This window comes from Embiotoca jacksoni, unplaced genomic scaffold, assembly GCF_022577435.1.
Source record: "Embiotoca jacksoni isolate LCO1_2020_lvr unplaced genomic scaffold, fEmbJac1.0.p SCAF_10, whole genome shotgun sequence".
Lineage (NCBI taxonomy): Eukaryota > Metazoa > Chordata > Actinopteri > Embiotocidae > Embiotoca > Embiotoca jacksoni.
In genome coordinates this window covers 16,654,782-16,681,288 of record NW_027185230.1, presented here as the reverse complement: position 1 = coordinate 16,681,288, position 26,507 = coordinate 16,654,782, and the positions used below count along the sequence as shown (strand labels likewise).

At 43.2% G+C, this 26,507-nt stretch overlaps 1 protein-coding gene across 7 annotated transcripts in view; it reads right to left on the bottom strand.

Annotated features, from left to right (window-relative positions):
* Window positions 1–1,054: 1,054 nt before the first annotated feature.
* Window positions 1,055–26,507, bottom strand: part of LOC138210905 (probable E3 ubiquitin-protein ligase HERC1) — a 39,114-nt gene continuing 13,661 nt past the window's right edge. The window contains exons 22-80 of one of the 7 annotated variants that reach the window (XM_069170350.1): window positions 26,347–26,464; window positions 25,960–26,161; window positions 25,517–25,817; window positions 25,380–25,428; window positions 25,258–25,303; window positions 24,676–24,929; window positions 24,021–24,218; window positions 23,747–23,867; window positions 23,376–23,616; window positions 23,116–23,282; window positions 22,812–22,964; window positions 22,594–22,691; window positions 22,033–22,128; window positions 20,812–20,979; window positions 20,478–20,717; window positions 20,294–20,377; window positions 19,884–20,109; window positions 19,137–19,431; window positions 18,019–18,791; window positions 17,454–17,667; window positions 17,249–17,274; window positions 15,798–15,881; window positions 14,829–15,015; window positions 14,591–14,718; window positions 14,267–14,472; window positions 13,919–14,178; window positions 13,741–13,793; window positions 13,446–13,640; window positions 12,259–12,424; window positions 11,916–12,165; window positions 11,466–11,694; window positions 11,088–11,365; window positions 10,716–10,843; window positions 10,391–10,518; window positions 10,001–10,228; window positions 9,476–9,603; window positions 9,129–9,328; window positions 8,892–9,006; window positions 8,604–8,735; window positions 8,160–8,258; window positions 7,842–8,015; window positions 7,475–7,759; window positions 7,295–7,360; window positions 7,076–7,201; window positions 6,836–6,974; window positions 6,435–6,616; window positions 5,936–6,091; window positions 5,712–5,834; window positions 5,395–5,497; window positions 4,809–4,978; window positions 4,567–4,705; window positions 4,297–4,466; window positions 3,970–4,139; window positions 3,669–3,834; window positions 3,492–3,568; window positions 3,144–3,396; window positions 2,895–3,047; window positions 1,702–2,007; window positions 1,055–1,606 (exon numbers count right to left, since the gene is read on the bottom strand). In XM_069170350.1, the coding sequence (XP_069026451.1) occupies window positions 1,421–1,606; window positions 1,702–2,007; window positions 2,895–3,047; window positions 3,144–3,396; window positions 3,492–3,568; window positions 3,669–3,834; window positions 3,970–4,139; window positions 4,297–4,466; window positions 4,567–4,705; window positions 4,809–4,978; window positions 5,395–5,497; window positions 5,712–5,834; window positions 5,936–6,091; window positions 6,435–6,616; window positions 6,836–6,974; window positions 7,076–7,201; window positions 7,295–7,360; window positions 7,475–7,759; window positions 7,842–8,015; window positions 8,160–8,258; window positions 8,604–8,735; window positions 8,892–9,006; window positions 9,129–9,328; window positions 9,476–9,603; window positions 10,001–10,228; window positions 10,391–10,518; window positions 10,716–10,843; window positions 11,088–11,365; window positions 11,466–11,694; window positions 11,916–12,165; window positions 12,259–12,424; window positions 13,446–13,640; window positions 13,741–13,793; window positions 13,919–14,178; window positions 14,267–14,472; window positions 14,591–14,718; window positions 14,829–15,015; window positions 15,798–15,881; window positions 17,249–17,274; window positions 17,454–17,667; window positions 18,019–18,791; window positions 19,137–19,431; window positions 19,884–20,109; window positions 20,294–20,377; window positions 20,478–20,717; window positions 20,812–20,979; window positions 22,033–22,128; window positions 22,594–22,691; window positions 22,812–22,964; window positions 23,116–23,282; window positions 23,376–23,616; window positions 23,747–23,867; window positions 24,021–24,218; window positions 24,676–24,929; window positions 25,258–25,303; window positions 25,380–25,428; window positions 25,517–25,817; window positions 25,960–26,161; window positions 26,347–26,464 (10,408 nt within the window). In that variant the 3' untranslated portion in view covers window positions 1,055–1,420. Of the gene's footprint in view, window positions 1,607–1,701; window positions 2,008–2,894; window positions 3,048–3,143; window positions 3,397–3,491; window positions 3,569–3,668; window positions 3,835–3,969; window positions 4,140–4,296; window positions 4,467–4,566; window positions 4,706–4,808; window positions 4,979–5,394; window positions 5,498–5,711; window positions 5,835–5,935; window positions 6,092–6,434; window positions 6,617–6,835; window positions 6,975–7,075; window positions 7,202–7,294; window positions 7,361–7,474; window positions 7,760–7,841; window positions 8,016–8,159; window positions 8,259–8,603; window positions 8,736–8,891; window positions 9,007–9,128; window positions 9,329–9,475; window positions 9,604–10,000; window positions 10,229–10,390; window positions 10,519–10,715; window positions 10,844–11,087; window positions 11,366–11,465; window positions 11,695–11,915; window positions 12,166–12,258; window positions 12,425–13,445; window positions 13,641–13,740; window positions 13,794–13,918; window positions 14,179–14,266; window positions 14,473–14,590; window positions 14,719–14,828; window positions 15,016–15,797; window positions 15,882–16,541; window positions 16,712–17,248; window positions 17,275–17,453; window positions 17,668–18,018; window positions 18,792–19,136; window positions 19,432–19,883; window positions 20,110–20,293; window positions 20,378–20,477; window positions 20,718–20,811; window positions 20,980–22,032; window positions 22,129–22,593; window positions 22,692–22,811; window positions 22,965–23,115; window positions 23,283–23,375; window positions 23,617–23,746; window positions 23,868–24,020; window positions 24,219–24,675; window positions 24,930–25,257; window positions 25,304–25,379; window positions 25,429–25,516; window positions 25,818–25,959; window positions 26,162–26,346; window positions 26,465–26,507 lie in introns of all 7 variants that reach the window. The other 6 variants (XM_069170289.1, XM_069170298.1, XM_069170309.1 and 3 more) reach the window with 6 other exon arrangements.

Here is a 26,507-nt window from a genome sequence, read left to right as displayed (position 1 = left end):
TCACAGCAGACGTACCTCTCAGTAGCACAGACAAATTGCAGACACACCAGCTGTGCTGACTCAGGACAACATTAGACTCAGAGGAATTGAATTAAGATCTCTTTTTGTAAAATAGAGAAGTTGTTGCTGTCTGTGTTGTTTCCCTTTTCAAGTGGATGTTAGTGCTAAATGGAAATGTTAAAAAGCCTATTTTCTAAAGTTTTTACTATGAAATATGGAGTCCGACGTGAACAGTTTTCTGTTTAAATTGGAACAGTTCACATCTCTTCACTTTTCTCTTCTTTTTAATTTCTGGTAAACACAATATAATATGATGTCACATACCAATTAAGATACAGAAACATTTGCAATTGCGAGGTTGTATTCTCGTTTGGCCAGGCCACCGCAGATCAAATCAATCGTATGACTTTTTTTTCACATTTTGGACGACATCCTATATTATGACTTTTTTTTCCCACTTTTTGAAGGACTGTGTAGTATGACGAAAAAAAAGTCATAGGTCCAAAAGTCATGTCGTCCAAAATGTGAAAAAAGTCCAAATCACCAATAAACCTGAGATGCATGTTTTTGAATGGGGGAGGAGGAAGCTGGAGTTCAGGGAGAGAACTCAAGCAGGCACAGGGAGAACATGCAAACTCCACATAAAGACGCCCAGCCCCGGGACTGAACTCAGAACCTTTGCACTCTGGGGCGACAGTGCTAACCACTGCAGCACTGCATGTTGTAAACAATAGCAAAAAACAGTCAAACTATAGCACGTCGTCCGAAAAGTCATAGTATAGTATGTTGTCCAAAATATCCCAAAAAGTCACAGTATAGTATTTCATTCAAAGAATTTGAAAAAAGTCATACTATAGTAGGTCTTGATACTTTTTTTTCACTTCATCATTTTTTTTTCTTAATTCATATTTGTGTATTGAGACAATTTGACATGAAAACATCGGCGTTCCAGTGGTGCAGCTGTGACCCAGTTCAGGATAAAGTGAGTATAGGTAATGGATGGATGGATAAATAAACATTTGGATATAGAGATTTCAAATACGACACACAAAAGTCCTTATTTAAACACTCTTTATTTTACAATAATACTGCCTACAGTATGTGGGATAGATCATTAAATTATTACATACAGTATTTTCAAACAAACAGGCACATTTACTCCTTTATTGTGGCTTGTTCACCTATATTTTTAAAAATCGTATTATTTTCCCTGTCGTCGTTTTGATTCAGAGTGAGCACTGCAATAATTACAACACCTTGCACAGTTGGAAAATCAAAACTACACATATCTTTAAATCAACCAACATATAAACAGTACGCTACCATACAAGTTTGGCGAATAAAAATCTGTGTTCAGTGCATAATGTGCATGGCATCGGAGAAGATACATTCATCACCCTGTTGTCTGCAGCTCTGGTCTTCAGTCCTCGGTGTCGGAGCTGTCTGCCGGGTCGGTGTTGTGGGTCAGCATGTAGTTGTCCATGTCGATGGAGGGGCAGTTGTGGATGGAGTAACGCAGACGCTCGGCCAGGATGGCTTGGCTCGTGTACGGGGGCAGGCGCAGCAGGAAGAAGCAGGTCTGCGCAGTAGGGAGGCCGTTGATGGGCTACAGGTAAGCAGCAGAGAATTTGTTTTATTTTTTTGTATCATTTATTATTACACAAATGATTTATGTAACTGTGGATTTGACCTTGACCTTACCCTGTCCACCTTGATGATTTGGAACTTCTGCGTGATGTCGGCTGGGTTGGAAGGCAGCCTGGACCGGCCAGAGACGAAACGCAGGAAAAGCACCCGCTCCTCATTGGTGAACTCCTCCAAGCTCTGCCAAAACCAGCCAATGAACTGGTGGCTCTCCGTGATGTCACGGTAACGCACCAGCTTCTTCAGCATCTCAACCGAGACCTCTGGCAGGCCACAGACCAGCTGCTCCAGCTGCTGCGCTGTCAGCAGGGAGAGGAGGGGCACGGGGATGATGGTGGACATGCCCTCTCTGACTGCTGCCACCTGGACATAACAGAACACGCTCAGCTTTGATACTTCAGAGGATGAGACAACGACGACTACAAACAGGCTGACTGGTGAGCACTAATGGAAACTGGTGGGCAGACTGGGTTTTTGAAATGGAGGCAGGGTTTCACATGTCAGTACAGTAGAGGGAACTCCACACTTAATCTGTGCACACTATAATAGTGACCAGGTGTGTTTGAATTTATTTGTTCATGCCTTAAGGGGTTGCTTTATTTTCTTCGGGTTTAAGATATTTGAGGTTTTTCGTACCTTCACTACCGATTAATCTGTTGATTATTTTTTCTGATTACTCGTTTGGCCTTTAGAAGAGTAATAAATACTGCTTATCTTTCCAGAGACAAACTAACTATCACAGAGGACTAACACATTACATTTTCTATTGAGAGATAAATAAGCTTCAGTACCTTCCAATATAAAGGGACTTAAAAGAATAACATAAACTTGTGTATCATCTGCATAAAAACAGTTGTAGATTTTGTGTTTGTGATTGATATGTTCTAGCGGCAGCATATTTTGATGGAGTCTTGCAGAACACTACAGGTTGTCTTAAATAATACATTCAATGGTTTTTCAAATATATTTGGGGTTATGACAGTTTGCCGTGATGATGCTGGAGCATTTGAAGGACTTGGCCTCTATAAATGATTTTTGAGAGGTGACCATTAGTTTGTTCATTAATTGAAATGACAACACCAGGTTGTCCTTTTTTTCCATTTCAGTTCTGCTTGTCTGCATTTTCTCTTTTTCTATATAAAGTCAGTATTGCATATATATATATATATATATAAAGCAGTAATTAGTCTAGCAGTGTGAATACTTAATGATTAATTGACTTGTGAAATACACCTGAATCCCCAACAAACCTGTGAATCCATCTCATGCAGTCTGTAATCCAGAGCTCTCTCCACATATTCAGTCCGGTTGGTAAAGTTTAGGGAGAAGTTTTGACCTCCAGGAACCACAGGCACCAGCCGTCCATCTGCACTGTGGGCCATGAATGAATCCAGCGGGATCATCTTCACAGGGAGATACGACAGAAACTAAGTCATGAGTTTAAAGGAATATTAATATTAATCAATACTGCAACTCTCCGAGTTGACCCAGAATCTTACCACGTGGAAGTTCTCCTCTGTGATGCCACTGTTTTCTAGGTGGAGGATGCCTTGAAGGGTGCGGTAGGTGAGCAGGTCTACCTCCTCCAGGTCAGGACCTCCCAGCGGCATCGAGCAGAGTTGTTTCCACACCCAAGGAGCCAGATGCAAGTCCAGAGGTTTCTTGGTGCGGATGGCCACCGCCATGAGGATACCCAGGAAGCGAAACTGCACCATGTGATCCTCTGAGTGTGCCGCTGGATTCAGCAAGAACCTGTGAGGGTGAGCAGCCAATGTCAGCGGTGAACATTGTTTTTGACAATTAAGATGTTCTGCTGTACTTTTTAAAAGACTAAAATACATGTGCACCTGTCAGTGTTGCTGCCCACATCTGCAAAGCTGTTGGGAGTATGAATCAGAAGATCCACCACACCAGACTGCAGCTCCTGGTGCAAACACATTATCAGTTTACATAAAGCAGAGTTTGTTCGTGTACATTCTGCATTATTAGTGACCTTCTGACACTCTGCGTGGTTTTCATCCCACCTGGCACATCTCGGTGATGGTGTCGTCAAACACTCCTCCGGCATCGTCCGCTCCTTCTCCAACCAGCTTCACCTTCCAGGCTCGCGAAGGCAGCCGCAGCTCAAGAGGATTCAGGCTCACCACCTGCTTTGCGATCTGCACAAAGATGGGCTTGCTCGACCGTCCTCTGTGGGAGGAGACATCACCGTTTTGATGGACACGCGCACACACACACACACACACTACAGTAACTGATGCAAAACAACGAAGGCCAGTTGGAAACGCGTCCTCCTGTCTGACTGAATATCGCGCTCATTCTTACCTTGTGGAAATCCGTTTCACAGTGATCTGTGGCCCGTAGGTTTTGCCTTGTGTCATTGTCCGGCTGATTGAGCGCACAAGCGGCAGAGTGTTGACCTTGGGAGATAGAAGGCCTCTGAGCTCGCCCCGGATGATTGCTGTCGTCCCTGAACTGTAGCGTGAAGTGGACACCTGGGCAGAAGAAAAATAGGAGGACGTGAACGATGGCATCTCAAACTTAGACAAGACTTTAAGAAGTATCAGGTGCAGTATTATTAGCAGGAATTGATATTATTTGTTTTCTCTTTAAACATATTAAAAAAAAGGGCAGAAATAGAAATGAAGATACCGAATTCTTGGCGTCCAGATTGAGCAGCCTCCAGGATTTGTACATGTGATCAGAGAAGTGGTAGAGGACCCGGAGGCGCATGCTGAGGACATCAGGGCTGCAGTCTTTCAGAGTGTTGTACTGGGGAGGGACTGACTGGGGAAGACCGAGCTGGAAACTTCCAGAGCCACCTGCAGATGAAGGTAACATATGGAGTCCCGGGTTTATTCCCTTTCATGGATCAAAGAGTATTGCTGTGTGTGCAGGTACTGCAGGGCTGTTTGTGTGTACCTGAGGTTTTCATCGAGGTAGAGGGGGTGGTCCACGCTGAACTGTGGCAGCGGCCGGCAGAGACCTGTCTGATGTTTTTCCCTTGGAGGGCTGTTATGAGCGTCGGCTCCTTCACTGGGTTTGAGTGTCCGAGGCCGAGCTGGAACAAACACATGATATACAACAACGCAGTCTTACGAGTGCCTCTGATACACAATGCAAGAAAACGTCATATCTACGTGTCTTCCTCTGATGCTGGTTACCTGTCCCTCGCTGTTGCAGCCCCAGGCATAGACGTCTCCCGTGGAGGACAGGGCGAGGACATGTTCACAGCCAACAGCAATGTCTTCAATAAACAGCCCCTCCAGGGACGGCACCACCTGGGGGCAGGATTTATTCTTCAGCATGGAGTCCGGCAGGCCGATGAGACGCTCTGAAGAACAAACAGAAGGAAGCTGAATTGGTGTACGGTTCACACATTTTGCATGTTATCAGAACGCACAGCAGCTTCCATCCATAAAACCCACAATACCAATTAGTTTATAGTTTTTAAAGGACTCCTTATTGTAACAAAAACATAACATGGTGGCTGTAGTGGACACCAATACATGCAGTCCAAACTATTTCAAACACTTTAGATGTATACTAAATGTTTGTTGATTCTTTAGGAGTCAAATGTTTTGGATGAGCCAATAACGTATACATCTCAGCTATGAAATAAGTAAGAAACACTGGAAGATGTCAGTTTCAGGTTATCTGCATTTACTCTTTGAAAAATTCTTCAGTCCAGAGAAGTATATCAACCATAATTTCCATGATACACAATCGACTTTGACAAATAGAAGGTACCTTGTCCGAAGGTGTAAACATGTCCATCATAGGCCAAGGCCACAGAGAACTGAGTTCCACAGCTGACCTTCTTAATTCCTTTGTTGCAAAGCTGCTCCACTTTCTAAAAATAGGAACAACCAAATTGAGAACCAGCTCTGAATATGATGACTCCACAAAAATAATGTAAAAGAAATAAAAGTAAAGCACTGGTTATACATGAGGTAACGGTATTCCCCATCCTTTTCTCCAGGGAAGCAATCAAATGCACAGTAACATGAACCAATTCTGTTTTGTCTTTTGAGGATTCCTTACTGAATGTGTTGGTGTCATCGTACCTGAGGGTAATATTTGGCTGTGGACGAACCTGTCCCCAGTTTGCCATAATCCCCGTCTCCAAATGCCCACACAACCATGCCATCAAGAGAAAGCACCAAAGTGTGGTTGAGACCACAGGACACCTGAGAAATGTAAAGGAGCTTCAGTTATTTTTGGTTTACTTATTGCAGTGTGGAGACGACTTTATCATCTGAGTTTAACGTAAATACTGTCCATTTGTTACCTGTCCAACATGATATCCCTCTAGTGCCGCCACCCTTTCAGGCAGCATCTTGTTGGATGTTGACCTTTGACCCAGACGGCCAGATTCACCACTGCCGTAGGTGAACAGTTTCCCATCTGCTGTGACCACAGCAGAGTGCCGAAAGCCACAAGCAAGCTGAGAAGACACAGCGAAGTATTATCAAAACGGTGCTCAATTAATGTGTCGAACACGCCAGTATCTTTATGTATAGCGTTTGATTTTTAAAACATTGCAAAAGACTGCAAAATGTACAGACTGTTGTCTAGACAATCTGCTGTTTTTATATATATATATATATATATATATATATATATATATATATATATATATATATATGGAAGAAAAAATGTCAAAGAGCATTCCTATGGAAAGCCTTTATGTAAAACTGAATACATTGATCATTATCTGTAAAATATAACTTTGACAACATCACACCACAAAAACAGTAAACTATTCAGAGTGCTGAGTTTGTCTCGACCTGGATGACCTCCTCTCCTTGTAAAGCTTCTATCTGTTTGGGTCTCCTCTGTCTTTCACTGTTGCCGTGGCCCAGTTTCCCGAAATCTCCATCTCCCCAACTGAACACCTCCCCAGTCTCAGTCAGGGCCATCGAGTGTCCATCTGACCCGCAGGATGTCACCAGCTGTGTCACCACATACCCTGCCCACAGATAAGAGTCAGTTAAGATCAACTTAGAAAGATAGGAATGAGGAGAAATGAACAATTACGCCTAAACAGAAGAACAAATCAAAGTACTGTCGTGACAACAGTTGTACTTCCTCTCTGTTGCGGACAAAAACATTGTTTTATACCAGGAAAACCTCGTCACAGCATCCAAAAGCAGACCAGTTCAGACCTGGCCCTGTGTGAATATAGTACCTTGAAAAGCAGAGATGATCGTGGGCACATAGAGATCATCAGAATTCCCCTGGCCCAGTCTGCCATATTGTCCTTCTCCTACAGCCAGTACGGTCCCATTGGACTGGAGCAGGAAGGTGCAGTTCTGACCGCACACAACCTGAATGGCAATCAGAAACACCCCCAGAAAGGGAAGGAAACGTTAGAAAACAGCAGATCAGTGAAGAGCAAAGTGTGCGACCCGATTGGACAACGGGCTACCTGTTGTGTCTGTAACAGAGAGGGGGCCAGTGTCGGCATCATGAGGTTGTTTCCCATCCCAGCCAGCTGTCCGTAACGTCCGTTCCCCCACACGTACACCTCACTCCTTCCACCTTGTTGCCAGTCCTGAGAGACAAAGTGAGTAAACGGACGTTGCAGCCTATTTAGCACCCTGAAATCAGGTTACTGCCTTAAAAAAGGAGATCGTTAAGCTATTACCTCCGGTCTGCTGGTGGCCCATGACATCAGCTGTTCATCCATCCTGAAACTCCACTTACTATTGTCCTAGAAGACAAGTTGCAAGATGACAACACTGGAGGAACTTGTGTATATTTCAGTCACTTCAGAGTCCTGTAATATCACAGCAACAGTAGCACAAAGAGGAGACTCCCCACTCACCAGTGCCTTGGTGATTTCAGTGTCCTGCACCTCCTGAAACTCTGAAACAATGAAGGATTCAGGGAAGGCTGTGCCGCTGGCAATCGCCTCAGCACTGCGGACAGTAGTGGCATACGTGACGAGCCAGCTCCACTCCGACGGGCAGCAGTGAGCGTCCGGACTGATGTGGTGTGGGGGGCGGGGGTAACAGCACAGATGTTTCTCTAAGGACAAGCCGACAGTCAAGGAAGACAGACTCTGCAGGAAGGCACTGTGGACGAGCTGGTCCCCGGCTGCCACGTGGGTCTGCATCAAGAGAGGACATTCACGAATCACGTCTCAGCTGAGGGCAACAAAACAACTTTAAAAAGGTAGTTTGAGTAATGACCCGCTCGTAGCAGTACTGCTCCTGCAACAACAAGGGCAGCCTCTCCAGGAAGACGGCCAAGCAAGGTGCTCGATTTAGACCCAAGATGTTTTGGCTTCTGAGGACCATACGGCAGGAAGCGAGCACGTGGTTCTGACTGATCCAGTCAGGGGTGCAGCAGATCAACAGAACATCCTAGGAAATGACAGAACAGTTTACCAAAGCAGCACCGTCACATGACACGAGCAAGAAAAAAGAAAAGCCATAGAAAGGAACAACAGCAGAGAACAATACTGCGATAAGGTTTAATAGAAAATCAGGCTGAGTGTTCAGAATTACCTTCGACCTTCCAAAGCAGGCAGCTACGCCCAAGTTTGGTATCCAGGTAGTGCTGACAACTGAACCCAAACCTGTAACAGTCTGTAACACTGAGCCATCCTGGAAGAAGCAGAGAAGCAGAAGGATTAAAAATGCCTGATATGAGACACATTTATGTTAAGGATCATTTGCTATCAGAATATCTCGGAACATAATGCAGAAATGATGTTTGGGGTAATTTAGAAATTGTGGTATTTTTTTATATATATATATATATATATATATATATATATATATATATATATAGTTATCTATAATTATTAAAAAGAATCTGTAAAATATCCTGCCTTCATTACATATCTTTGTCACAAGTGACAAAAGTGTTTGATGGCACCATTTGTGGGAAAATGTGTTTTTATATATACTATCTATACTGTTATTATATTATATAAGCTATTCTCTGACCTGCAGGGACCAGATGTTGAGCAGCCCTCCGATCCCTCCAGAAACCAGAGCCAGTCCACTGGAGCAAAACGAAAGGGACTTCACAGCTGTGATGTGGCCATGAAGTATAAATGCACACTTTGCACTATCCTGCTGTAAAATGAGGAAAAAAAGGAAACAGATGTTTTCACCTGAAATCAGTTTTATGAATTACTGACGTCTACATTCCTGATAACAACAAGGATTTTGTTGAAGCAAAGTTTGGGGATATAAATATCAGCAAGGCTCCGGCAGCAGATCCGAACTGACCTTGACCCCGCTGCTTTTATCCTGGCTCAGAGGGCTGTTCAGTATGTTGGGCAAAGATACAACACTGCCCCCTTGTGGTAGTGTCCAGACATACACAGAGCCATTCTGACAGCCTCTATATAAACATGAAGAACAAAGTAAGGATCGACAGCACACGTGAATAAAGAATTTAATTAAAAAAAAAAAAAGAGTCTGAATATTCAGAGAAACAATAAAAAAGAGAATAATCAAACTCACACAGCCATCATGAGTCTGGGATCGGGCGCTCTGCCAGCGAGCGGGCACCATTCAGCGATGTTAACAGTGCCGGTGTGGAAGAGAGTGTGGAGGGTCACCCAGGTGCCCCCGGAGCGTCCCAATATCTTCACCACCTCTGACCTCCCCAAGCTGAGCAGCAAGTGTCCTGTGGGGTCCCATTTCAGGGAATTCACACTGTCCTGTAGAGTGAGGGGAAGCAGAGGGGAGTCGTCAGTAAAGAATATTACCATGTGGTGTGTGACAGATCATTGCGCAGTTATACAACAATTCTATGTCATAATATCCAGATTCAACTGAGTAAAGTACATTCAATTGTTTGGCCAAACCTGGAAGAGAGACAGAACGACAGGCTGCGCATTCTCATACGTCTCAGTTGTGGCCAAAAGGACCTTCCCGCTGGGATAGCCCACTGCAAACGGCTTGTCCTCACTGTGCCAGGCGACGCACTGGGGGGCTAGAAAAGATCAGAGGGTACGACTCGTTTAAGTAAATATGTAAACTTTTTTTTTTTTTTTTTTTTTTGCTAAAACTTAGCTAATAAGACGGATACCAAGAATATTCTTGTGATTCTACAAGGTTTACGAAACCTTAAAATGCTTTCAGCCCAGACTTGTACATTTATACATAACTTATAACAGACTTTATATACTATGTAACATTAAGTGAGGAATGTTATTTATGTCCTCGCTACAAACTTTACGTTTTAAATCCTCTGTGTATTACTTTCTTAATATGATGTTTGCATCTGTGATTACACAAAAAGACCTGCCAAAAAAATAAATCTGAATTTTTATCTGGTAATTTGTGTGAAGAGAAAAATGTCATGTATTTGCATGTGTAGCTCTCCTCACCCTCTTTCCTTTGGCAGTGGGTGAGCTCGGTGCTCTTCACGAGCAGGTCTATTTCCTGCATTGTGACCTGCAGCCAGCAGAGGGAGCCGTCCAGCCGTCCCACCAGCAGGCTCTCGGCAGGTCTGTTTTTGCAGGCTGCTGGCTGGTCAAGTACCCACAAGCTGAAGGTCTGAGCCCAGCAGAGAGCTGTGACCCGAGAACTCTGGCCCTCCACATGACAGAGAGAGCCTGAACAGTGACAGAAACAGATCAACAGTGTAGCAGCTGCTGCTCTAATTATTAGGCATCTTATGAACCGTTTCATCCTCTGAACACCAGAAAAAGGGGGTAATATGTGACCTGGAACAGCTGTAACAAGACAAGACTAGTAATACAGGACAATAAACTTACCTCTGATGTTCATGATGTTGATGTGTTTGTTCTCGGGGGCAGCTAAAAAGTTTCCTCCTGTACTCCAGTATACAGGAGACATGTGATTACACCTGCCAGCCCTCTCACTGCTTGATCTATCCGTCTTACTGCAAAGTGACAGGAAAAAGAAAATAGAGTTCACACCTATACTGTATGTCAGATTTATTTTTTTTAATTCACGTTTGTTACGTCATTCTCATCTATTCGTAATATTAGGGTTTTGGTAGTTAGATGAACAGATATCCTTTAAAAAATAAACATGATACTGTAAAGCCATTTGTAAACAAAACAAACCGAGCATTACCTGGTAATACAGGAGAAGGTGGTCTGTAACTCCACGGTGTTCTGGCTCATGCTCCATAGTTGCACCACCTTGTCCTGAGAGCAAGTAGCCAGCAAACTCTGCTCGCTGCTCCAGGAACAGCTGGCCACCTGAACAGAGCCGAACTGATGGCTAAATATCATCCGTGTCTACTTGCGTCAGTGCACAGTTATGGTTACAGCTCTGATTCAAACTCTCTGTACTCTCACACTTAATACTATCTTGTTTGGACAAAATAGGCTCGGGCACTGTGTTTACATATCGTAGGTAATGGAAAGCCCAGCTTCAACCTTTGCCGCAAAACATAACAAAAAAAGGAAACGAGCAGGATACGTATATATATTTTGTATATACCTTGTTGTAATGTCCTTCCAGTCTCTTGAGAGGACATTTGCGCAGGTCACCAGCGAGGTCGCTGTATGTTTGGGGCCGATTAGGACTGTCCCTCCCTGTGGTCGCCAAGGCCTGCACCAGCTGTTGTGCCGCCCACTGGCGGTGTTTACTGGTCAGCCGGGCAGACAGGACGCATGCTGCCAACGCATTTGCCAGCTCCAGAGGGCCCACTCGGGCACTCAGGTGTGGTAGAGGGGAAGGGGGCAAAGACGAAGAGGACACCCCTTGGCTTCCTGCTTCTAGGTCAAACGGACACATACGCAGAGGAGACTTACTATGAATAACACTGTAATAAATGATTACACATAACAACTAATTAAGTGCAACACACTCGCTCACCAGCAGCCTCGTGCTCAGCTTTTTCTGGGCTGTAGCAGTGAACGCTCTTTTCAGTGAGCAGGGACACCAGACTTTGTGTGACCAGGAACGTTGGGGGCGTCTGGTCGTTGTAGTCCCTCAGCTGCTGGGCTCCCTGGGTAGCAACGGTAAGACTGGTGCTCAGACAACCTCTCTGCTGTGGGTCACTGATGGCGACAATGTTCACTCCTGTGGCTGCCGCCATCAGATCCTGAAGGAAGGAAAATTAGAAAGATATTCAAATATTCAAATCTGGTCTCCAACCATGACTGAAGCTTCGATAATTCTTTATTCCCGTTGATGTTGATGTAATTATTTAGAATTGGCAGGGATGGACAACAACCCCAGTTTATTAATTACCAAGACTGAAAGATTCTGGTAAAAAAGATGATTATTTATAATTAGAGCCTTGACCAACCAAAGAATACTGACCTGGGTGCAAATCTCCACAAGCTGTCTGTACGCAGCAGGGCTGTGAGACACCACGCTGCCGATGGCTGATGTCAGAAAGCTGAGGCAGGTGGAGTTGTTGCGCTCTGCCGCCAGCCCCGTCACACCCGACCGACTGTCCGCACAGGTGTGAGCTCTGCCCCCCGCCGCCAGAGTCATCAAACGCACCAGAATACGGATATCTGCCAGACCCAAGGACTCCAGGCCGTTGGAGTGGCTGCACACTGATGCACTGGAGAGGACGACAGAGAAGGACTCTTGAAACCACTTGGGGGGAAAATGATATATATACATCTGCACGAGGTGATATTCTGGTCATACGTACCTCGAGGCAGTCTGAGACAGTGCTCTCATCACCATGCTGTAAGCTAGAAGAATCTGCGCTGTGGATGTGACTCTTCTTAAAGCTTTTAGTCTGTCGTGAGAGTCCTTCAGTGACACTGCCTGCTGTCCAAGGCTCAGAGAGGTCTTCTGATCAACAAGGGCATTCCCTGGCGAGGTAAATACACATCATTAATTATAGGACAAATTGTTTTTAAACGGTACATGAAACCCACAGCACACTTATCTGGCGTGGGCGTCCAAAAATGTCAAGAAGCCCGGATCTAAAAAGACAAACTGGGAGTACTGTGTATGTGCTCCAGATGTCCCGGCTATGATGAATGAGTGTTGAGTCACTATGTTGCAGGAAGTGTAACTAGGGTTCGATACTCCTGCTGCCAACAAGCACAGAGGGAATGTGGGTGTCTGCTACAAGTGTGCTAAATTATCACCAGAGGAAAAGTTACAGAATCATTCACTTGAGACGTGAACAAGACGACAGTTAGTTTCTGAGAAATTGGGACTTCGTTCTCTGTATGTGGCCAGAAATGTATTTTTCACAAGTGTGCATTTACAGAAAAATCTGTGTCTTCAAAATGTTTGATAATTGTTCAGAAATGTATTTAACCCTCATATTTACCTGTTTAGTGAGCAGGATTTAGGGGAATATAACATTCATAATAATTTTGTAGAGTATAATCACCTGAAACTAAGAATTGTCTTTACATTACCTTAGTAAGAGCACTTTGTATTTATATAGGGAGCCTGACCTCTTTTGTGGAACGTTGCCATGTTTTTCTACAGTAGCCCAGAAGGGACAAACCAAACCGTGACTCTAGAGTTTGTGTTTTTTGTGGCCACCATAGATTCTCCTACATGCTTGGAAGGGGAGGGTTAGGCGAGGGGTGTTCAGCTGGTTGAAATCCACAACCTCACAAATAGATGCCACTAAATCCTACACACTGCTCCGTTAAGGGTTTGCCCTGTACCTGAATCTACCTCGGCCCTTACAAGACAATATTTTATGTCTGCAGTTTGTGCAAATGTTGAAAAATACTATTTTTTTATTTATTTGATCTTCTGGAATTCTGTTTTAACTACAAATATCTTGAACTCAAAGTTACTATGATGCATTCAGCAAATAACATGATTCGTTCTTTCTATGATAGAACTAGTTTAAAAAAATAATACCTTTGGGAGCTGCTCTAGTAGGACAGGCTGAGCTGTAAACCAGGGCTCCCAGTGGATCTGGCTCAGTGAAATTGATGGGGTCTGGTACCAGCTTCTTCTCAGTCAGCCCCAATGGTCTCAGCAGGAGCCCAAAATCCTCCAGTCCGGTCAATTTGTCTGTGTCATACTCGTCTTGGTGGCTCATTTCCCAGTCATCTGAGCAAACAGAAGCCCCATTCATATCATAAAACTCATTGTGAAATCATCAAAAAGATTCTGATGTACTCCAGTTTAGAGTGGAAGTAACTTTCCGTACCGTCAGAAGTGCTGTCCATTTGGCCAATCAAATCAGATGTCAGACCTTTAATCCTAAAGCAAAGCAGGACACAACAAAGATGAATAATAGATTTGTGAGACAGTTCTTCTCCTACACGAACTATGTGCAGTATGTTGCATGGCTCCATCATTTCCCCACATGCATATATCTGCTGTACCTTTCATATTTGGAGCTTGGGTCGCTCATGTTTGCAGCCAGATACATGTCCCTACAGGAGCTACAGAGAAGGTAGAAGGGGAAGTTGGAGCCACACTCCCCTTTGAACCAGACATCCACGTACGCCCCGGTGCTGTCGTAGCCCTTACGTGCAGCACTCTGCCCACAGCCTGGGTGTCGCCGCTTTATGTGATTGTTAAACTGCAGGGTGAGCGTGTTGCACAGCTCACATTTCACCATCTGACTGTGTTCTTCTCCAGCCTGGAAGAAAGATAATGGAATTGTCATAATATTTATTCTAAGTAACTAATATTAGATGTTCAGTGATGACAGTATGTGTCTGTGTCACCTCCACTATCTGGAGTGTGTCTCTCTCCAAGCTGAAGAATGAAGGGGTGAGCAGGTCCTCGTAGGTTTCTTCATGGTATGGGTCATCCATGTAGCCCAGCTCGGACTCCTCAGCAGAGTAGGGATGAAACTCCACCAGCTCCGGCCAATCGCTGACTGCTGTGTGCTGCTGGTACAGCTGAGGGAGCGGGTTGGGTGATGGCAAGTCTGAAAAGATGACATTTGTTTCAGATGAAAATGCACAGTAAAATTATTTACTCTCATGGTTTACTTTTACCAACAATTAAGCTTTGAATAGAGTTCTGTTGTACTGTGTCACTCTGACCTGCCCGCCTGAAGGAGGTCCTCTGAGTCGGGCCTGAGCGTCGCCGTCGTGCAGGAGGAGGTCTGTTCCTCGTGAGATGGACATCCAAGAAGTTCTCCCTCTCTATCCAGTCAAGCCCTGGCAACAAGCTGTAAACAAAATAACAGTATTTTGACTGTATTTTTTTTATCAATATCAATGCAAAAAAGCCTAAAGAAACTGCAAAATACAAGTCGTATATGTTCCTGAAATCCCCTACCTCTCATTGGTTTGACTGGTTTGGCGCTCAGGACATTGCACTGTCTCTGGCCCATCTGGGGACGGCGTGTCAGGAGCACCCTCTCGTCTCTGTGACTCAACCGCCTGCTGCTCCTCAGTCAGAGGATGCTCGAGCATCCAGCTGGCCAACACCTCGATGGTCTGAGAGTCCAAGTCACCTGCTACATCTGGGAGGGACCACAGGGAAGTTGAACTGTCAGAGTTCAAAAAGAAAACATGGATCATGGAATGTTGCATTGCTAATTTATGTCAGACATCACCACCAGATGCTACGGCGTGTAATCTGAGGTCAGAGTTGAACATCTGTTCTGACAAATCCAGTGTGTGACAAGTGTGAAATAAGTAAGTGAGGACGGGCCTAAAATGTTTATTTAAAAAAAGTTGTGCAAAAAACATGCCATGGTGTATTTGTGCAATGTGTAAATGTGAAAATATTCATATACTCTTAATTTGTTTACACGGTCATGACGGATATATTTTTAATGCCATACGTGTCCAAAATATTCTGAACTGGTTCACTTTTAGCATGCGGTGAGATTGTGGCCTTCAAATCTTCTGTGAAATTCTACGTGGCAAAGAAACAATTTGAAAATGTACTGTTGTAGGAATCTGTGTAGAAGTTTTCCCATGAGAGGTGGGGAGGATCTGAAAGCCATCCAGAAAATGTTATAGCTCTAGGACTAATTTAGGGCAGAAAAACATGTTCAAAAAAACTACAATCAAGAAGTCTCAGTTGATGTCCGCCCTAATGAACAGCCTCATATAAATCCTAAAACTAATGGAATTGTTATTACACTATGGTATGAATTTTTCCATACAAAAACTATACCTTTCTTACTCCATATCCTACAGGAAGGTTGCAACACACAGTGAAGGACAGATGTTTAAAAAAATATAAAGCACATGAAGCAAAAATGTAGTGGCATCAAGACACTACACGAAGCAGTACCTGCTGCCTCCATGGCCCAGTAGATATGTCTCATAGTGAATCCCATTTCTAGCAACCGACTGGTGACAAACATTTGTGTCCGTTCTGGTGGTTGAGGAGAAAAGGAAAAGTACACAAAAAACAGAAAACAAAAACAAGCCCACAGCTCCATTTTGAAATGTGTACTGTTAATGGAATTCAGCAGCTAAATATAATGTCACATTTTGTTGTATTTTTACTATTTATGCTCCCTTTAAATAGTTCACAGACTATGAAAAGCTTCTTCTTTTTTTTTAGCTTTTTATCCAGTTTAAACTTACAAATCAGCTAGCCTGTTAATCCTACTGTATCCTACGATACAAAACAGATAGAAGACCTCTAGTCTGATGCACTTTCTGAAAATGGTGAAAACCAACATAATTGACAATGGGAAAAAAAAGGTGCCATTCAAGCATGTGAGTGCATGCAAGCATTTGATAAGTTTCGATATTTATCCAATAGCAGAGCAAAACACATGCTGTTTTGAGCAGCAGATCCGCTGAAACCTGAAGAACGTGCAAAAGACAGACAGTTCCCTCTCCAATGCAGGACAGAAATAATTCACTTTTAAATTACAATAAATAGAAAGTTTCAGCATAACGCCAGCATAGGGAAAAAGGTTGTTAAAGCCGAACTGGCCAGCAGGAGTGAAAAGACTGAAACACACAGTATGCTGTTTAACAGGAACAGCTTTTCCCCCGTTAACGTCTCAGCGCTTGTTCTTACCCAGACTGCTCCTGGCCTGTGTGCTGCAGGGACCAGGTTCCATGAAGCTAGTCTGCTGCTCTGTGAAGGCATCACAAGAAGCAGAGCTGGCCAGGCTGAAGCAAGGGTGCAACACGGGGGAAGTGCTAACCAGGCCCGTAAGCGTAGGGAACCGAGTTAGCACCATGTGCCTGGAGGAAGTGAAGATACAGTATATACAGTAATAACATAGTGGTAGCAGTGCAGGACTGCCAGGTTTAAATCCTGACCAGATATTTGACACGTTTAAATATCTGAAGGCAGAAGGTGAGCTTTGTTTACCCTGCTTTATCGCTTTAAGATTGCTGAAAAAAACCACAGTAAACCTGGCATTTCTCCTCATATATCAGCTCTATCAATTATTATAAAGACCATTATTTGTTGTTGTGGCATCAACTCACAGCTACTGTGGCTGAGTCTTTGGTGAAGAGCTTGTTACTTCTTCACAAAATATAAATTCAACTCCCTGGAGGTTTCTTTGATTATGTTTTCAGCTTTATTACATGGTGCTGAAGATGTTTGTTTGTTTGTTTGTTTGCTTCTTGAAAGCAGAAATACCGCTGACACTACGGTGAGCTGGTTGGGTTAGGAGAAGAACAAGCAGGCAGAGCTGCAGCCTAGGTTAAAGACAGTGCAGGCAGAATCTCTCACTCCTTTTTATTTTATATATACAGTACAACCTAACTCACCCATTCCCTGGACTTCAGAATAGCTGCTGCTGCCAAAAGATACAGGTCTATAGCAATCAGTAACAACATGAGAAGTGACTCTAATTATTGTGCTTGTGTCCATTTAATATGCTTCTGAGGATATAATGGACAATTTTGTGTAAATTCCTCAACCAAAAGTGAAATCAAATTAATATTATTAATGAGCATCCTATTCTATACTTACTGGAGGAGGCTGATAGGGAGGAAAGGGTTGAAATTATCAAGGCCGTCTGCCTGCAGGTGTGTTGGCAGAGAGGTCGCCAGGTCGGTATTAGAGGATGAGGCAGAGGCTCGGTTTGATTGGCCAAAGATGGCAGTGCCTTCTGAACCTGCACTGTACAAGGACACAGAGCTGGAGGACTTGGAAATGGGCTGAGAGGACGAGTGGTGGCCTGATTCTGGAAGGAAAAGGTGGAGATGAAGGTGAGATGACGCTCATTTCTTGTTATAATATAAAAGTTAGTAGAGACAAATGACAGGTTAAGTTTCAAGTCTGTCAATACAACTAGTCCAGATGAAAGCCCAAGACTAATAGGCATAAATCAAGTCTGAATTGTGATAATTACCATATTATAATAGTTTTCTTCTTAACGCTGTAATAATAGGTGTTTTTACATGCCATCTCAGGCCTTTAAATAATGCATAATGTTTAAATATTCATGGAATGTGGATTTTGCTTTTGCAGCTCTGCAATAACAAACTAAAATCACAAATCATTTTCAGTCTAGTGAATATAAACATCAGGATACCTTTGCGTTCTTTGTCCTCCTGCAGTCTGTTGAGGGCTCCTCCGTATATCATGACTTGAGCTCTTTCCAAATCAGCCAGAGACACACTCTGTTTGATGGGACAGGGCCTGACTGCCCACTTCACCATGCTCTGCACCACATACTGCAGCACAGACCTCAGCTCAGCACTTTCATCCCATTGTTTACTGCTGGCCTTGGCCTGGTCGGGGTTTGGGTTGGAGAGGGGACTCGTTGTGGGGTTGGGAGGCTCATGTTTAGGCACTAGGAGCAAATCTGATAGCTTCTCGCAGCTAAAAATGACAGTGAGGGATTTCAAACCTCCGATGAGAAGGTATGAGACCCTGACTGCTCTCAGTTCATGTGCAAAGATATCCATTTTGGTGGTTTGGGGCTGAGCTACAGAGGTTGACTCCTGAGGGTCAGCATTCTTTGTGGCATCTTTGGTTGACGACGATGAAAACGGGTCCGTCTCAACCTTCGGCTCCTTTAACTTTTTCCTTTCATCTTCTGTCAGCCACATTACATCATCAGATATGTCCTCTTCCAGATGGCCCTCTGTCTCCCCCTCTTTCATGTTCTCCTCAGAGTATTTTCTTCTGGCGGGTGGAAGAGCCCCCAGCCACCCCTGCTCCTCCAGCAGCCCCATCAAATAAATCAGATCTAACAACACTGTCGGTTTGAGGCCTCCGAGGCGAGAGACATCACAGCAGGATGTGTCGCAGGGCTCCAGTGAGGCGATCGGAGTGTCGCTGGGTGACCAAGAATTCATGGAGCTTAGTTATTGGGAAGGATGGGAAGAACCCACAGATACAGCATGGAGTGACACCAGGACGGATTCAACAGGGATTAATGGATTTAAGAATGAAGAGGAGGAAGCAAGAAGAAAGTAAGATCAGGGGGGTAAATGATGAAAATAAAGTAAAATGTTAGACAAATTACAGAGAGAATGAAAAAGAAACACTAACAGAAAAGGAATTAGAGTCATACACATGCTGAAAGGACCAAGACAAGAAAAATATAAGAATCGTTTAATGGAAGTCAATGAGAATCATCATTTAAGAAACATATGAAAAGATATTTTATCATGTATCATGTATAAGAATATGTTTTTCTGATACCTGACAGTGAGGTCTGCCTCCTCCCACTGAAGCTTGGCCAAAGAGCTTCCTTCTTTCAGGACCCCGAGCAGAATGGCCATGCGTCCACTGGGCTTGTGCAGGCAGACACCTCCAGCCCGCAGACCGCTGTCCACCCCTCCAATCAGAGCCAGTACCGGCCACACTTCAGTGCAAAGAGATGCCAGTTTGGCCTCCGACATTGACCGACGATGTGTCAGCAATTCCCTTGTGTCATCACCGGCGAGGCCCTTGTCTCTATCATTCTCCACCTTCTCAGTGTGGGTGGGATTGAGGCCTATAAGACAATGTAAGACAGCAAGAATCAAAAGGAAATGTGCTTTATAAGGACGCATTCAATATATTTACTGGTTGCCTTTAATGTTGATTTAAAAATACTGCAGACCAGGAGTTACAATTTACAAAAATCTGGCCCATGATCTTTGCTGCATCTTTATTTAAATGTTTTCCTGTGATCTCTTTAATTCTATTGCAAAATTGCCCGTAAATAAGAATAAGAATACATGTTTACATTTTTTTATTTTTTTTAACATTTCTTGACAACACAAGTGCTTGCAAATGTTTTCTTCTGGCTTCAAAAATGTCAGAAACTAATGATTGATATTGCAATTCTGTTTCTCATGATTGCTGAAAGTTCATAATCTTACTTGAAAATTGAAGGCAGGTTTCTGTGTAAAAGAGCAGACAAAAAAAATTCTACTGTGACCTCTGTCTAAGTGTGTGTTTGACCTGGATTAAAGCTTCCGGAGTCATCCTCTCTCAGCAGCGGACCAATGAGCTCCAGGTGGGTGTGGATGTGCCGGTTAATGTGTGGGGACCACTGGTCACACTGATGGAGCCTACGGAGGAGCTGCACTGTTGACTCCAGCAGCACAGTGGTGCGAGGGCTGCAGAGAGGCTCCCCAGGAAGTAGATTACTGGGCATGCCTCTCATCTGGAGGTCACGCAGGGCCACCTGGGAGGAATACAGATTTAAAAATGTGTTGCACAGCAAAATATTCTTGAGATATATTTACAGTATGGGAAGTTTCAGCGAATTTTCAGTTTTAGCCAAGAAAACCCATTGCGCATTGATGAGGCATTTCTATCTAGAGGCAGCGGAAGCCACTTGCTCTATGAGTGCGCAGTAGATCAGATACCTTCTCTCCAGGATTACTGCTGTAGAACAAGACACAAGGGTACAGCTCAGAGGCCACCACACCTTCAAAAGCCAACTTTGGCTCCTGAAAGAAAAAAAACATAGAACAAGATTAAAAAAAGAACACACAAGTGAAGTCGGTGTAAAACCCTTGAATCTGGACCACTGAGAATGTTTGGTCAAACCTTGTCATTCTTAGCAAATGATACAGTGTGAGCCTCCATGTCCAGGATGCAGGTGATGGTGTCACCCTGCGTGAAGGAGGGAAGTGTGCGGACCAGTTCCCCTCCGTGGTACAGGTTGCCACTATAGGCACGATACAGCCACATGTCCGTGGTGGTATGGTGGTTGTGATCTCTAACCGGCCAGCGTGAAACACCGACACACGTCCCCTCGTTGCCTCTGTTCTCCTTAGTAATGTAGAACTGCAGAGAGAAGAGTGATAAAAGTGAGTAGGTAAACAATAAAGAAAGCGTGGTTCTTTTTTTTCTCTATGTAAAGCGGATACTAAGTACTTACCTTCCATATGAAACAACCAGAGGTAATGGAAGTGGTTGCCAAGCCGTAGCCTTTCCCTCCTGAACCATGAGACAGGATGTTCCCACTCTCCAGAGAACAGCAGATCAGTTTGTGTGGATCAAAGGAAAAATCTCCAATGGGAATACATTCATCGTAGCTGCCAGGATTCTGCAAAACAACGTGTTGGATACATATTTAAGCACCAGACAGTGCAAAGTGAAACAGCAGTGGGAAAATGTAGAGATAAAAAAATATTTACATGAAGTGAAATAACAGCTTCACTCGATACAATAAGGCAAATCTTTCCTTAAAATGCTGCTAAATTGTACAAATCCTGAATGTACAAAACTGCAAGAGACTGGAACGTGTTCCTGAAAACGTTCAGTAAATGACTGAAATTTCAGCTGTAAATAAATGATCCGTGATTAGAAAGTCACTTTCCAAATGATAATTATAATATTATACAGTACTGTTTTTTATAGTTCATATTCATGTAGCATTCTTGGTGTAGTAGTTTGACATTAATTAAATTTGTTTGTATTTTTCTGTCCTCTCCCACTTTTCATCCAACCCCCCATCATGGAGAACAGGCCCATCTGTTCCTCAAGTAGCCCCGCTGTTTTCACTTCCATTACTGCCAGGCCTGCATTTCACTTCTGCATAAACACAGCATTTCTGCTTCAATTACTGCATTCCTGTGCTATTTTCAAACAGTCATAAAAAACAACCTTTTTCCATTCTGATATTGTTAAGAGGCTGATGGTTAGTCGTTAGTTTGGAAATGTGAAATATGATCTAATGTTTTGAACACAAACCTGAGGCTCATTTATATCTTGCAGGTACAATACATGGAAGCAACCTTCACTTACAATTACTGCAAATTAAAATTATAGATACATGGGAAAGGAGAATAATTTCCCTAAATTTCATCCATATCAGGTGATCCAATTTTCTTTGCTGACTAATGCTGATCCAGCTGCAAGGTGAGCAGTTTTCTAGGCAGCAGATCAAAGGCTAAAATGTGAGTAACGACCTGTACAGCTCATTAGCCAAGACGTGCTGTGGAAGTGAAAGAACAATTACACTACTTCTATAACACCATTATATAGTATATAGTTCAGAACATGTGTATAGTAAGAGGTGCATTAGTCTTTAAAGTACAGGAGCATTACTAAGGCAGTACATAATATTATTAATGTATTAATAAGAATATTGTGTTACCCCTGTGTCTTTCTCAGCCGTGCCTTCATGGTTCCTCTCAGCTAGTGGTTCTTCCCACATATAAACAGACAACAGCTGAAAGAGTTGTTTAACAATCTGAGAAAAATGAAAGGAAAAAAAGGAAAATTAGTGGATAATCACTCTTAACATTTCAAACTCACACTTCATGCCAAACTGTAATTTTCATGAGGACTGTATCCCTGTCTTCTTGATTAATTGATCAATTTAATTGATTTGAGTAATTTTTTAATGAAAAAATTGCAAAAGAGATTAGATTCCAGCTTCTTAGTTGTGAATGTTTTCTAGTTCCTTTTAGTCATCCATGATATTTAACAGAAAATCTTTTGGTTGTGGACTGTTGGTCAGGAAAAAACAATAAATCTTAGGCTGAGAAACACTCTTTAACATTTTAAATCATTTTCTGAAATTTAACAACTGATTGCCAAACTAACGACCAAACAACTAATCGATTAATCAAGAAAATAATCAACAGATTAATCGATACTGAAAATAATAGTTAGTTGCAGCCCTACAATGTTGCATTTACACTTTTCATCGTACCTGTTCAATCTGAGTTGGCTCCGAACACGCAGGTAACAGTCTTTCTAAAACATGGAAGGCCAAAAGCTTAGTGCGGAGGTTGTGGAAGCGTGGAGGTCCTACAAAGAAGAAGGTGGTGGCATGAATTCAAAGAAACACAAGTAAAAGTGTTCTCCGTTGTAAGCAATAGCAATACTGTTTTTGAGATTTTTGTTTTGTTTTGTTTTTAATTGTCTTACCTGAAGAGCACTTGTGTGAAATAATGGCCATGAGTGGATCGATCCATTTGACAAAAATAGAAAGTCTTTTCATTACTCTTAATGAAAGTACACGCCTCAGAAACACCAAGAAATCTGCAAGCTGAGTTTCAACCACTTTGCTGTTTTCGACTCCTAAAACAACAAAACACAAGGAAGAACATACTCAGAAGGGGATATTAAATTCCATGGCTTTAAAACAATAAGCTTCATTGTGCTTTTTAGTAATATTGCATTGAAAAGACTTTGTAAAAGAAAAAGTGTATTATATCTAAATTTGCCACACCAACTGGATTCGTGCTCTTGCTGTTGGAGTCCAGATCTGTTCTCTCTGCTGTTCCTCTCTCTGCTATCTGCTGTTGGTGGTAAGTATACAGGATGGTTTGGAGCTGCTCACACATCACTTCCATTAGAGAGTGGGATACATCCATAGGCAGCAAATCCTCACAGGTGCTGAGAGCACAGGACAATTTATTATGAAACAACAACAGTGGTAAAAGTCTTACACACTTCATTCGTAACTGTTTACAGTCTCTTCATCCTCACCTTGCAGCTACAGTCAGTATCTGAAGCAGGCGGGCACAAGCCAGTCTGACGGCCCCACCGAGCAGCATGGATCCAGACGTTGAGGCTGCAAACCAGCCCTGGTTCATCAGTGCACAGCTATTGTTGGTCAACATGGAAAGAATCTCCAGGATCCCACATTTGATGATCAGAACCAGATCCACTGGTTGGTAACAGAAATTCAGTGCAAACATTGTGGCGAGTAGAAGGGGTTGGCAGGAACCTGAGCATGTCAGACAAAATATCTAAAATAAAAAAACTGCAGCACAAAACAACCAGTGGGGAGTACAACAATGCTGCTCGAAAGAAAGCACAGTGCGATAATAAGATGTGAAACGCAACAATAAACATACCTTGATGTTCTCTTTCCAGCAGAACCCTCTGTTTGAGGACACGCACCACCTGCTGGTAGAAGGTATGGGCTGCAGATTGTAGCTCTCTTTGTGTATCAATAGAAGCTGAATGTGTGCCACTCTGAAGTGAGATAAGAGAATAATGGGGAAAAAACATTAGAATAACATCCAGTGTTTTTCCTTTCTCCTTCTGGATTGTATTTAATATTCATTCCTCTTTTACTTATGATAAACATCTGTAGAAACATTGTGGCAGTGTGATAAGTGAATGTACCATGTAATGCTGAGCCTCATAATTAGATCCAGACTGAGAGCCAATGATTTGTGTTCCCAGGGCAAAGCATCCAGAGAGGAACTGGAGCTGCACAGACTGCAACAACGCAGGAAACTGAGGAGACACTGTGGATCCACTGCTCTTCTCCTCCATCTTGGACAGGAAGGATGACATCTGACACAGGGCCTCCAGACGCATCTGATCAATAACAAAGACAAAGTTTGTAGTTAGTTAAGGCCTTGAGGTTTACTCACAGAACACCACTATGGGCCCGATTTCAACCAACGACGAGTGAAAAGTGGCCATTCTCGGGTGGACGGACTGTGCGGGCGTCCCTGAGCACACTCGGCTATTTTGGTTCATGTAGGTGCAGCAGCGCAACATGCAAAAGGTCCGGCTGAAGATGCGTGTAAATCAGAGGATGTCGTGATTTGAATATGCACTCTTAGTGATCCACAATACAACAGTAGAAAGAAGCCGGTCCAGGAAATGACATTAGTGTCTCAATGGTGCAGAGCTTTGGTTTGAAAGAAAGTAATCCCCAACATAAACAACAGACTACCGAGTCAAAACAGTGGAGGTGCTATAGCGCTACTGAGATTACCTGGCAGCACATGAAGTAATTGTTCGCTTGTAATGTCTAATAAAAACATACCTCTGCCCGCTGTTGCTGCTGCAGTATGGCGAAAGTGATGGCCTTCGGATCTGCCTTACTACAGCTCTGTCCGCCCGGTAGTGTTGGAGGGGGGGAGGATAAGTGGATCAGGCTTCCACAGATAAAGTGAAAGACCTGGTTGAGAATGGGCAAAGTGTTGTTGCCAAAGTGGGACATCGAGGTGGTCGGGCTGATACACTGCCGCAGGCGATCCCAAGCATCCTTCATGATGCCCAAAGAACACAGAGGTAAGGCTAGAGGGAATAGACCAAAACAAAAAAGGAGAGTAATTGTCTAGTCTTTTCTTTTAATTCAAACAACTCAATTAAAGTTAATTTTTTTTATGAAAATTAAAAAAAATTAAATGGCAAAAAAAAAAAAAAAAATAACAGTTTAACACATGAACAAGTTGTGCTCTGAGCAGACAAACTTCAAAAGAGACTCATTTGAGATTTTTCATATCTATGAATGCTTTTTGTCATCATGTTAAATTCATTGCAACAGAAAAGAACACGCTCACAGTTTTTCTAATCTGTGTTAAAACAATGAACAAATATTTAGGACTAAACCTTTTGCACTTACCCATTTTATTTTTGGGAGATACAGAGGAGGTTTTGGCCTCGTCAGACTAAATAAGACGAGAACAGTATATTAATACTAAGGAGGAGTCGTATAGAGGAATTTTGGTACAGCACAAGACTTACCTGTTTCCGTCCATTAACAGCCACGGAAAAGGAGTCTGTTGATGATTTCCTGAAATTGAGAAGATGCAGATAGTTTGTGCAAAAAAAAAAACACAACTGCAACCACGCAAACGCACAATGCATGACACAAACTCTACCTTGATCCAGTGTTCACACCCTGACTGTTCTCCCTTTCGCTGGGCTCCGCCCAAGCAGGCCTGACCCCCAGCAGGAGGAAGAGACATCGGGACACCAGCAGATGGCAGGCTGCAGAAAAAGACAAGCTTTCATCGCACTCCCTGTGCTGCTCCCACTGCAGCTTGGGATCCGGCTCTCTCTCCGGGGTAACGGGGCTCTCCATGCTGCTGGGGAGGTTGGATGTGCCAAACGACTCGTAGACTGTCACGTTCTGCTGCACTTGCATAGCTTCTCGGGTGGCCATGAATGATTCGAGGACTTCTACAGAGACAGCAAAGACATTGGTATATTTCTTTCTGAGCTTGCCTGTCTTTAACAATCAAGATATAAAAAAAAAAAAAGAAAAAGAAAACATTTTGAAATGGCCGGAGTAAGGGCAGAAGTACAGATTTGCATTTCTAACCTGACAGGTACATCCGACTGTTGCCAAATCTGTCCTCATCTGCGACCTCTTCCTGGTTGTGGTTAGCTGTGGGAGTCGGGGGCACCTGCACCTCCCGGCTACAGTGACCTACTGACTGCTGCTCACGATCTTTTCCCATCAGCTCCACTGAGGTGCACGGCTCCTGCCTGTCCACATTAGGACTTTGGGGAGACTGAGAGCTCTGCAATTCAAAGAAATTGTTAAATACACCTCGGTTTTATCAGTAATATTAATCAGATTATGTCCTTTTAATACAGTTGAAAAATCAATTAAGGAAAAAAATGGCAGAATAATTTGAAGCTATATACTGCAAAATCATTTAATATATTTGATTATAATGTGAAGTGGGGTATTTAGTAATGGTACCTGCTTGGTTGGCGGTTTCACCTGTGATAGCCTTGGGGAGTTTTTAAGCGCCAACAGACTGCTTCTGATTTTATAAACTGTTTCATAGACATCAAACAGCATCTCACAGGGCTCATATCTGTCTCAATAGAGTAGATAGACAAAGTGGATTATTAGCATTG